This window comes from Hippocampus zosterae, chromosome 3 (genome assembly GCF_025434085.1).
Source record: "Hippocampus zosterae strain Florida chromosome 3, ASM2543408v3, whole genome shotgun sequence".
In the NCBI taxonomy this organism is placed as follows: domain Eukaryota; kingdom Metazoa; phylum Chordata; class Actinopteri; order Syngnathiformes; family Syngnathidae; genus Hippocampus; species Hippocampus zosterae.
In genome coordinates, this window is record NC_067453.1 from 30,662,853 (window position 1) to 30,673,945 (window position 11,093).

General features: G+C 59.7%; 2 protein-coding genes across 5 annotated transcripts; one reads left to right on the forward strand and one right to left on the reverse strand.

The window, feature by feature from the left end:
* Positions 1-166: 166 nt before the first annotated feature.
* LOC127597536 (peptidyl-prolyl cis-trans isomerase FKBP8-like) lies at positions 167-3,412 on the reverse strand. Of its 4 annotated transcripts, XM_052060635.1 has the most exons (8): positions 3,011-3,412; positions 2,716-2,885; positions 2,533-2,621; positions 1,950-2,167; positions 1,400-1,569; positions 1,247-1,324; positions 999-1,133; positions 167-923 (listed from the first exon to the last, which is right to left on the reverse strand). In XM_052060635.1, the coding sequence occupies exons 1-8, from the start codon at positions 3,363-3,365 to the stop codon at positions 837-839; spliced, it is 1,302 nt and encodes a 433-aa protein (XP_051916595.1). In that variant the 5' UTR covers positions 3,366-3,412; the 3' UTR covers positions 167-836. The 4 variants fall into 4 exon arrangements, with proteins under 4 accessions (XP_051916595.1, XP_051916597.1, XP_051916596.1 ...); XM_052060637.1 differs by lacking the exon at positions 2,533-2,621; XM_052060636.1 differs by lacking the exon at positions 2,533-2,621 and having other exon boundaries at positions 167-1,133.
* A 1,151-nt stretch (positions 3,413-4,563) lies between these two features.
* LOC127597549 (peroxisomal membrane protein 11B-like) lies at positions 4,564-6,862 on the forward strand. Its single transcript, XM_052060654.1, has 4 exons — positions 4,564-4,649; positions 5,067-5,222; positions 5,305-5,420; positions 6,223-6,862. The coding sequence occupies exons 2-4, from the start codon at positions 5,167-5,169 to the stop codon at positions 6,789-6,791; spliced, it is 741 nt and encodes a 246-aa protein (XP_051916614.1). The 5' UTR covers positions 4,564-4,649; positions 5,067-5,166; the 3' UTR covers positions 6,792-6,862.
* The last annotated feature ends 4,231 nt before the right edge of the window (positions 6,863-11,093 follow it).

Sequence of the window (11,093 nt, forward strand, 5' to 3'; positions counted from 1 at the left end):
TCCAAGCCTCCTCCGCTATCAAGAGGGCCAGCCCTGAACACGCTGGAGGAGGAGGTGGGCAACAAGAGGATGCTAGCTACGATGGACGGACCCTCCCGCCCCCTCCGGGCCACTCCGGCAGCTCCTTCAGCCAGACGGCGATAGGCCCATGCTGCCGCATGACCGCCGTCTCTCAAAAGAGCCAGAAGGTCGCCAAGTCGGCCCCCCCTCACGACTGACTGCATTTGGAAGGGCGAGCGAGTCCGTGTGGGCGGAGTCAAGGGTAGAGGGCCACGCCTCCGACGGCGCTCAGCCGGCCGGGCCGACTCGGCGGACGTTCTGTCTCGGCCGCCAGGGGGCAGCAGGAGCCAGACATCCGCTCGGCGCGAAAAGCAATCGCTCGCCGGACGCAGGTGTTGTGACCCGGCGACACTTGTCGCTTCTGTTGCGTTCAAATGGCCGCGGCTGGCTTCGTGGCCGATCGCAAAACGGCCGCAGACACGCACGCGCCATTAAATCTTTGCCATTTCCCTTTGCGGTCGTTGTGAGTTGAGTGCGCAATGTTTGTTTTGTGTTCAGTCGGAGACCTCGAAGCGGAGAGGCAACAAACAAGTGGGAAGGCTCGCTCCTATTTGGTCAGCTTCGCTGCGCCCCTTCGCGTGCCAGACTGCAAGTCGACCTCCGAAAGGTTTGCCTTTTCTCTCTTGATGAGCGACCTTCATTTTTTCAAGGCCGACCGTTTTCAGTCCCTCCGTTGTATGCGCGCGTGCATATGTACAGTCAACGTGCGGACGTCCCTGAAAATCGAACTCGATGGCAACAAAAGGAGGCGTAAGCGAGGGAGGACGCTCAATTGTTCAATTCCTTGCAGGGAGGATGAGCGATGCCAGCAAGCCGCCCAGCGCCACCAGCAGAGCTCCCGCCATCAGCTTCCACGAGATGGGCTGAAACACAACCAAGTGAGGGCAGGTGAGGGACACCCCGGGGGGTCGTCTGTTGTTCTTTGCTCGTCACCTGACCCATGTTGCTTTGGAGGGAAGGGAAAAAGGCGCGACGTCGTCGCCCGACATCTCGGCGGCCTTCGCTTTGCCATGGCGTGCGGCCTCGCCGCCCGACCGCCTCTTCACCAGCTTGGAAAGCTCGGCGTGGATGGCCTGAGGAAAAGAACAAGAACTGAGAAAGAACTTTGTCGCATGCGAGAAAAACGAGCCGGGAGGGTGCCGGGAGGACAAAAGGAGCCGGGGGCCGGCCGGGACCTTTGTCTCACCCTGGCGCCGGGCTCCAGCTTCAAGGCTTTCTTCAGCAGCCGCGCGGCCTCCCCGTAGTCGCCGGCGTCCGACAGGATCTGAGAAAAGCCCGCCAGCGTTTTTCACAAGGGCTCAGTCCGAGGCCGTGCTTTTTAGTTTTTGTGGCGCCCGACCTTTCCCGCCCTGTAGAGGGCCTTGACGTTGTCGGGCTCGATGGCAAGCGCCTCGCGGCTGGCGAGCAGCGCCTCCCGGCGCCGCTCCAGTTTGAGCAGCGCCGCGGCGAGGTTGTTCAGACACTTGACCCGGTAGTGGCGCACCTCTCGCTCGTCCTCCTCGCCGGCATCTGCGGGGGGGAGTTTGGTGAGAGCTTGCACGACAACTTGGCGCGGCGCCCCGAAGCCCCGCCCTGCGCGCAGCAGGAAACGTTCCGACCACCCGTCCGCGTTAGCGAACGCATTTGCAACCTTTCGGCCTTTGCGGGCTCACGATGGGCATCGCTGGAAATTGGCCTCCAGACCCGGGAGGGCCGGGAGGGGATTTGCCGGCGCCGTTCACTTTGAGGGGCCTCGTCGATCTTTAAGGCCGCACCGACGGGTGGAGCGAACGGAGGCGAGCGCTTCACGCGGTCGGGCCGCGGCTAGCGGAAACGCCAACGCCGGCGCGGTTCCGACGCTTTTCACGGCGGCGGCGCGGCGCCGACGGACACGTGAGGAGAAGCGCTACCCCCGCCGCAGGTGGTGAGCACATCCAGGGCCATCCGGTAGGCTCGCGCGGCCTCGCCGTACTCCTCCCGCTGGAAATGGAAGTTGCCTCGCTCCCGCTTGCGGTTGCCGGCGCGGATGCGGTCGGACAGCGGCAGATTCAGCGGGTCCGCTTTGTCGCTGACGTCCAGCAGCTGCAGCTGGTAGAGCAGAGGAGCTCCGGCGGGGACGTCGGGCTCTCTGGAAACGGACACAAAGCTCCAAATGGATGCGCTAACGCGGGACCTTTTTCAAATCGGCGCCCGGAACACGCGCGGGGACGCGGCGAGCCGTCTCGGATTCAAATTTGCTGCTGGCCGGTGGCGTTTGGGACCGCGTGACGCCACGCCAAGCGACCGACGACCCGCACGCCTCGAGAGATTTCAAACGGCCAGTTAAAAAGTCGACAAGCATGACGTCGAGGCATTCACCGGCCGTTCCGCGTCGTCCTTTTCCGACGCTACGGCTTGTCCGAAGCATTTCCCGAGCCAGATCATAAAGCTCCGAGGGGTAGAGAGAAAAGACGGACGGCGGCGCTCCTCCGCGCTTAGCGTCCGCAGGCTCACCTGCCCGCCGGCCCGTAGGCGTAGCGGGAATGGGCCAGCAGCAGCGCCGTCTCGCCCCTGCGCATGGACACGACGCCCTCCTCCAGCGCCTGCACGCGGACAGGACATGAGCGCGAGATGAGCGCAATTTGCCGCGTGCGGCGAACGTCCGGGTTGGGCTCTCGGACGGCGGCGGCTCTTTACCCGGCTCACGTCTCCTTCGCCGATAGTAAAGAGCAGCTTGCGGTCCTTCTCCACGACGGTGCGGTCCTCCAGGACGGCCTGCATCTTCACCGTGGCCTGCTGGCCCCAGACGGGCCGAGGGGCGCCGGGGGCGGCTGGCTCCAGCACCTTCTTGCACAGCAGTCGCTCGTCTACGGGGCGGGGTGTCCTTTTAGCGACGAGAGCTCATCCGAATGAAGCGGCAAACGAGCAGTAGACCGGCGCGTCCCCTCGTCACTCGTCGCTGGCGGAGACGCCGAGGCGGGCCGCGTCCTACCTGTGAGCCGCTGCCAGTCTTCTTTCTGGAAGAGCTCGTCGAAGGAGACGCCGCTCCACTCCTGCGGGGCGCAGTCGGGAAAAAGGCTCGTCTCCTCTCCGGCCCTCTCCGCCAGCGGCTCGTCTGCGGACGCTTCTCGGAAGCGCACCGTCTTCTTGGGCGTCCGCGCCCCTTCCCCTCCTCGGACTCGGGGCCTCTCAAAGTCGTCCCGAGCGCCGTCTCCTCCGGGACTCTCGCCGCCATCCTTCTCCGTCCTACTCGACCGCTCCCCCCTTCCCTCGGGGGCCGCCGTCGGCGCGGGCTCCCTCGCCCGTGTCAGGGCAGGCTCCTCCTCGCAGCCGGGCCGCGGCTCCATTTAGGCGGCGGCCCGCCGCTCGCCGTGCCTCCGAGGGCTTCGACGGCCCCGCCCCGGAATACGAGCCAAAATGCCAGCGACGCTTGGTTCGATGCCGGCGGCGCGGCGCGGCCAATACCCACGTGCGTGCGACGAAGCGCCGGGGCCTGCGTACTTCCCGCGAGGACGGAGTGCGCGATTTGAGCCGCGCTCTCTGCGAAAACGATCGATGCGAAGCAGGCGCCGCAAAACACCCTCGGGCTGGCGCTAATCTGCGGGATTAGAGGAGAAAAGCCTAATCTGCCAGAACCGACGGCCGTAAACTCCTTAGCGACTTCGCCGCCGGGCCCGATGACGGCGTTTCCGCAAACGCCGGCGACCGGAAACTCGCGCGCCTTCGGAGATCCCGCGGACCGCTCCTCGAAAGGGAAGAGAAAAGGAAGCCGTTCCAGATTGCGGACGCGCGTGCCGATGGCGTGGCGTCCGCTCTTATGGACGGCGCTCGTTTACTGCCAGGCGAGTCGGGCGCGCGCAGCCTCGCGCGGGAGCATCAAAATACTCAGCGAGAGGGCCTTTGTTCAAAACTCGAAATTGTTCCGCGGCGTGAGTGTGAGCGCGGATGGTCCTTGGTCTCGGCGCGCCCTGCCACGGGCCGGCAACCGGTTCAGGGTGTCCCCCGCCTACTGCCCGTGGACGACCGGGCTAGGCTCCGGCACGCCCCCGCCCCCCACCTGACGATAAAGCGGATCGGAGAATGGATGGATAGATGAAGCCGTTCTGCAAAGACGAATGAGCCGCAATTCCTCCGCAAACGCTAAATTCCAGTTCACGGCTGCCGAGGGTGGCCAAACCCATTCCGAGATCCAGGTGCCAATTCTTTTTTTGGCATCAGGACAGGTCGCTTTGGATTTGTCCCTTCATTAAATTGGCAGTTTGTATTTCCGGGGGTTGTCTCTGTGTGATCTTAAAATTGGTTTGATGAATGGAAAACTTGGTGTGTGCAAAGTATGTAAAGAACACAGAAATCGGGAAGGGGGCAAATACTCTTTCACGGCACGGATAACAACAGATGGGAGGGAAAAGTTCGAAAAGGTGAAAGACGGAAAGAAGAAAAGGCCAACAAGTCAATGATGAATAGTGAAGAAAGCGAGCGAGGTGTGTGAGTGTGTGTGTGTGTGCGTGTGAGAGAGAGAGAGAGAGCGCGCCCCCTCCGGTCGCTGTGAGAAAGTGCTTCGTTACCACGGCAACGGGGGTGCCACGTGCAGGTCGAGGGAGACGCTCGGCCTTCCGTACCGGGCGACTGAGGTGAGCTCACGTTCAACTTGCGAACATTGACCCGAGCAGCTTTCGTTTGGAGCTGCCAGAAATGCGAACGCCAGTGTCACAATTGCGCTGCAGCTCTCAAAGCGCGAAGCGCATTTTGGACGTTTCATTTTTTTTTTTTTTTTTACATTCACGAGCGGACGAGCGGTTAGCGCGCCGACTTCACAGCGCGGAGGTCTCGGGTTCGATGCCGGTTCCGGCTTTCCTGGTGTGGACTTTATTCCGCGGGTCAAGCGTATGGACCGCGACAGAGACTTTCTCGGCTTCCGTAAGCAAACACTTCCGGGTTGAAAGAAGCCACCCAAGGCACCTGCTGCGAAGCCAGAAACGAGCGTCATTTAAGTTGCTTTTTTTTAAACGGTCGATGCAAACCGCCGTTTGTTTTTCTTGAAAAGCGAGCCTCGTTGCGGAGCGACGCGGTCGCCGAGCATTGCGCTCAGTCCAGGTCAGTTTTCAGCTGGAAAGAGCGCGCCGTGCAACAAGTGGGCCGAGTGGAGCCATGGAGGCGCTGCGAAACGTCATCAAGCAGAGCCAGGGAAGGGACCGTCTTCTCAGGTCAGTTCGTGGCGAAAGAAAGCGAAGAAAAGCGACATGTATTTCTCGGTCAACGACTGTCGTCTTCTGCCCGCTTGTTTAGAGCCACCCAGTTCGCGTCCGCCCTGTGCGCGCACGCTCTGCGAAATCAGTCCCGGCGAAAGGAGCTGGTGACCAAATTCAAGAGTCTGGAGGCCAACTTGAGTGTCGGACGAAAGTGTGAGTAGGGCCAAGCTTGTCTGTTCGCGCCGTGTTTGAGGTGAATATTTGCAACTCCTATTTGACTTGGAAACGGCGAACTCTGTCTTTCGAAGCAAGCGATCGATTTGTTGTTGCGTAAATGTACCGAGGCGAGGCGATCTCTTTTTTTCCTTCACCGTTCTCCTGAAAAGTTTCATGTCAAAGTTAGTTTGTGTGCTGATCGGACCGGCCAATGATGCGCCTTGCTTGATTTCCAAAGATCCCGTTGCGTCCCGTCAAGTCTCCAAACAGTCCTATCTGACCATCCATTTTGGGCAAGCACACGAGAGGCCACCATTTTGGCAACAACAAGAACAACACGGAATGAGCGCCTTTGAAATGCTCCCGAGCAAACAAATGTCGACGCCCGCGCTGCTCTCCTCATGAAGAAGGTTCCATTTGTGCCATTCCAGTGGCAAGTGATTCCCATTCCGAAAATGCCGTCGGCAACGTGGTTTTCCCTGCCCAAATGTCTCCGCGCGCGCGTGCTCATCGGGGGATATTTGGAAGCGAGCCTCGGCGGCGGCCAGCGGACGAAAGGAACGGGCGGAGGAGAGACCTTGAGGCAAAACCAACTCGGAGACGGACGCTTTTGACCGTCCCGGCTTTTTCCAAATTGCCGGCGGGCAGCCCGCTCTTTTCGGTGGCGTTTGGAACGGGAGCGCGAGCGGACGGCGAGGGCGCGCGTTTGCCGGTTTGCTAACGGTGGCGTTTGCGTGCGACTTGGAGCCGCGTTTGTCGGCGGGCCTGAAGCCCTCTTCCCGTGTGGTCTTTTTGACAGTGTTCAGGCTGGGGAACGCCATGGACGCCGGCGAGGCGGCCAAGCGGAGCGCGCGGCTCTCCGACCCGGTGCTTTGCCTTTGCCTGACCGCGGCCAACGTCAACCGCGCCCTCTACTTGATGTGCGACAACGCGCTGTGGGCCGCCGGCGCGGGCCTCCTGCCCGATCTGGACCGGGGCCGCTGGGGCGCCGGCGCCTGCCGCTTCTACCTGCTCTCGCTGGTCATGAGCCTGACCCGAGACGCGTACCTCGTGCTGCGGCTCGCGCTGCGGCACGCCGGGGACGAGCGCTTCCGGCGGCAAATGATTTTGCATCTGAACCAGAGTCCCCAAGTGGCCCCCGCGGTCATCCCTCATTTGGACGCCCTGGTGCTCCTGCTCCTGCGCGGCTTCAAATCGCAGCCGGCCGTCCTTTTGGACGCCGTCAAAAATGCGTGCGATCTGTCCATGCCGCTGGACAAGTTGGGGATCTACCGCTCGGATCCGGGCACGCTGGCCTTTTGCGGCCTGCTCTCCTCGCTCATCGGCATCGTGACCCTGGTGCGGCCCGAGCTGAGACTGGAAGCCTGAGGCCTCTTCCCGCCCCCGCCGCGGGACTTGCGGCCGCGCCATCGCTCCGGAGGCGGCGCGATACGTTTCCGCGCTCGGCCCGGACACCCTTCGGAATCAAAGGCCGCCCATTCGTTGCTTCCCGATTCGATTTTCTTGAAAAGCCGCACCGACGCGGATCGAATCCAAAGCCTGGACCGCTCTGCGGTGACGATCGAAACTTACCATCTATTTGACGAAACGGCGGCCCGCGGCTCCTTTTCATCACAGACGCTGGCCCGAAATGGAGTTTGGATGCTGATTTCAGAAATGTCGTCTTCATTTTTATTCGGATGGACTTTTTCTTTTTTTTTTTTGCTACTCGGGATTTCCAGATACTTTCTTTTTTGGGTCCCTTTTTCAATTGGACCCTCGAAAGCTTGTGCGCCAGTTGTTCAATCAAACCCGTATTCCTGTTTGTCCGTATGCCTTTTGACAGATGATGACATTCTGTAGTTTTGGCGACAATCGGTTTGTTGTTCCTGCGCAAATTAAAACTTCTTTCTTCTTTGACTTCTTTTGGTGGCCGCCAAATACTTTGCTGCATTCCTGGCACCTTCTGCGACAATTTCCACTGACCGGTGACGATTGGAATCCCAAACTTCTGATCTCGCGTTCAGTTTTGACGGCTGGTTTTGATCTTAACAATGCGAGTCACCGCCGATTCATTTTCAACTCGAAAGAAAAGCTTTTGCGTCGTTCCAAGTGGAAGCTTTGAATCCAAGCGGAACTAGTTCGCTGTCAAATCTGCCGTATCAGCCCGAGTGCTACTGTTGGTGGGTATTGGCCCCCAAAATGCGGCTTGGAGTCCGATGCGTAACTTTCTGTGTAGGTGCGTTCACCGTGTATTTTTTTTAAAACTGGTGTGACTCTGGAACGATTTATAGACGCCCCCACCCTCCAAGCACTACTCGCTGGCACTGGACCAAGGCCTTTGGGCGGGCGCCGCCAGTCTTGGAACGGAAGTCTGCTTCCTTGCCGGCAAGTTTCATTTTTTCTTCTCTTTTGCCCGTCGCGTCACCCTTTTTGGTCTCCGCCTATGCGCGCATCTCAACCCAGCGACCCCCAACGGTGACCCCTTGCCGCCGTCGTCACATTTCAACGCGAGCATCCCCCCCCCCCCCACCCCCCAGCACCCTTGTTGTGAGGATCACGCGGATGGATGGACGGCCGGGCTTGCTGGAATAGTGGCCACTAGAGGGCAGCACACATCAGACAGACGAAGCACGACCCCCTTTTTGCCTTCCCGTGCATGGGGGGCGGCGAGGCTCTGAGATTTCCGCGCCGGTCATGGCAACCGTGCCCGAGCGCTGCAAGCGAACCGGCATTCGGGCGCGTCGGACTTCTCCAGTCTGCAAGGGTCACCATCAGCATCATAGCCACAAAAAGAAGCTGATTGCAAGGAGGATGAACCTTTGGCCTTGCTTTTTACGGCCTTTGTTGTGGCAAAAGCTGGGGGGGGGGGCGGCACCGGCCGCTTTGAACAGCTTCAGCAAGTCGCGCTGAAAGAGCGGCACGCCGGCTCCCTCTTGTGGCCTGTCAAAGATTCTCTCGGTTGTGTGTCCGGTGGGCTTCAACGGACTTCCACGTCACAATACTTTGGTCAAGTGACGCGCAGTTTGAAATGCGCTCCATTTCCGGGCTCCAGACTGCCCCCTCCCCTTCAAGTTTGTGACGGGGCAAGTAGCATTTTTCGTTCTCCTTAGATTGTTGTTGTTGCCGTTGCAAACTCGCGTTTGCCTGCAAATGTGAAGACAAACGGACTTTGTGAGTCAAATGGACTCTTTCGTGTCATCACGAGCCAAACTTGGCGTCGCCAAACGAATCGGACATCGCTCCAAAAAGCCAAAACGGACGTTCCCGGAAGCCGCGCGGCCAAACGACGAAGACCGTTCCGAACGGATGGCTGCAATTTCATGCGGAGTTGTAAATAATGCTTCCGCGGTTCGCCCTGGGAGGAAGCACTCCGCTCGGAGGACTCCGAACGCCGCCCCACGTTTGTCGGCGGTGGAAAATGCCGCCTCGCCCTCAAACGGGCCACGCCTCTCGTGTTGTCATGGCGACAGCCGGCCGCGGCACAGGCTCCGGCGGTGTCATTTGGGTACTTGGCGTTTGCATAGTCGCTTCGGCAACCAGACGGACCAGTCGGATGACGCTTGCGGAGAAAAAGAGTCACCGTAGGCCTCGTCCGGGGAAGAACAGAAAAAAAAGGGGAGTTTTTCCAGTTGGGTGAGACGTCAACCATAGCAAAGGACAGAAGTCATTGGAGTAGCCCCGCCCTTTTTCTTGGCAATGCCTCAAGATGAACGTGACACAAACGCCATTGCCCACTTTCGCTAAAGAAAAGGCGCTGCGCAGTCGGAAAGCGGATCGAGTCGAGGCGCTGGGTTTTGCGCGTGTGCTCGCCAGACAAATAACCGGCATCCAAGAGCCGGCGTGTTTTTGGAAGGCGGGAGGAAAGCCGGAGAAAAGCCATTCGGGCAGGCACCGGAAGAACGCGGAAAGCCGAGGCCCTGAATCGAACTCTGCGCTGTGTCCGCGCCGCACATTCCGCACCGTTCTTATCATCGTGGTCATTATTACGATGATGTGCCGGAGACAAAAATAAAACCGGGGCAGGCTCGGAATCGCTGGCAAATAAACGACGTCTCTCCTTAAAAATAGGATCGCATGTCTTCTTTGGAAAATCCAGTGATCGAGCTTATTTTGAACAACGTGCCATTCACGACGGAATGAAAACATTGACATATTCCCAACAATCCCGTTGAACGCGCTCCTCACAATCGTACCTTCAACATCACGGCCTTCATTTCGTCCATGATATCGACGTGATGTATCGATATCAAAAACGGGATCAATAAGAAAGGCGGTCGTGGCTCGCATCGGCCCCGAGCGGAATTGCATCATATGGAGTGCCGTTTCAAGTATTTTCCCGGTCGTCCTGAATGGCAGGAAAACGACAAGCACCAAAACGAGCAGGCTGCCTGCCGCTTTTTTTAGGGGGGAGGGGGGGGGCATTGGTACTCTGCGCGTTCTCTATCTGCGCATTTTGAAAGGTATCACATTGCTTCACGGCAGCCTTTCAAAACTTGGATTGGCTCTCCTCGTTCCCGTTCTGCAAAGGCGAAGGAAGCTCGCCTCACGCCGAGCGCGCAGTGACGCCGTGCGAATATCCGCCGGCCGAGCCGCAAACGTTGACGTTGGACTCGTTTCGATCCGGCAACTCTTGCGTGCGGAATGAATCCGAGTGGCTTATCGGAGCTTTTTTTCCCCCTTTGAGTCGGGAACAGAACGGGGCGAGGTCCTTCCCATGCTGGCAGTTTCCTTGACCGGGAAAACGAAAGCAAGGGCCGCGTCCCGCTCCAGCAGCGGATGAAATCGGAAGCGCTCGGCCGCTTTGCCCCTTTGCTTATTTTAGCCCCTGACATTTGGAGCGCGAGCGTTTGGCGACGCTGACTAATTGGAGCCCGCGCGGAAAAGGTTCTCCGCCACTGGAGGCTCCGAGGCCGCGATGATGTCGCAGCGCTCAAAACTTTGCTTTGTTTTTTTTTTTCCTCCGCTCGCTCGTCTCTCACTCCAGACGACCGCGAGCGTCTCCGCCGGCGGATGGCGCGCGCGCTTTCGCTGAAAGCGGCCTGCCGGAGACGTCCCGGGTTCGAGAAAGGAGCTCCGAGTTCATCCGGGCGCCTTCAAAAATGAGCGCCCGCGGCCGGATTGAACCCGGAGAGGAAGCGGAGCGCGGAGCACAACTTTGAATGTTTGCGGCCCCCGGACGCCGCCGCCGCCGCGTGCCGGCCCAGGAATGGAGAGCGGTGTAAAAATAGACGGGGCGGACGCTTCTCAAGTAGACCGACGGCGGCAGGCTGGACCTTTCCGCGCGCCGTGAAAGAGAGAAACGTTTTTCGCCTCTCGGGACACTTTGCGCATTCGCAAGCAGGCGGCGTGCGCCTTCGGCCGCGCCTTGACCTCCCAGGACGCCTCGGCAAAAGCGGGACGCGTGCGCGGCCTTTGAGATGGCGTACCCCCCACCGCCCCACCCCATCGGGGGCCGTTCCCGGCTCCTGATCGACGTTTTAAAGCCCCCTCCGACCATATTCGGCAAGCGCGATGACGTGACAGCCGAGTTGGTACGCTATCTTGAAACCCTTTTGCTGCTCGCGACAAGAGATGTCGAGAGATTGCTCGCAAGCGGACACGATCGCGTCTCTCCAACTGTGGACACCAAGTACAGTCCCGGAGTCCCGGCGTCTTGTTGTTCTGCAGTTGGAAGGCTGAAGAAGAAGT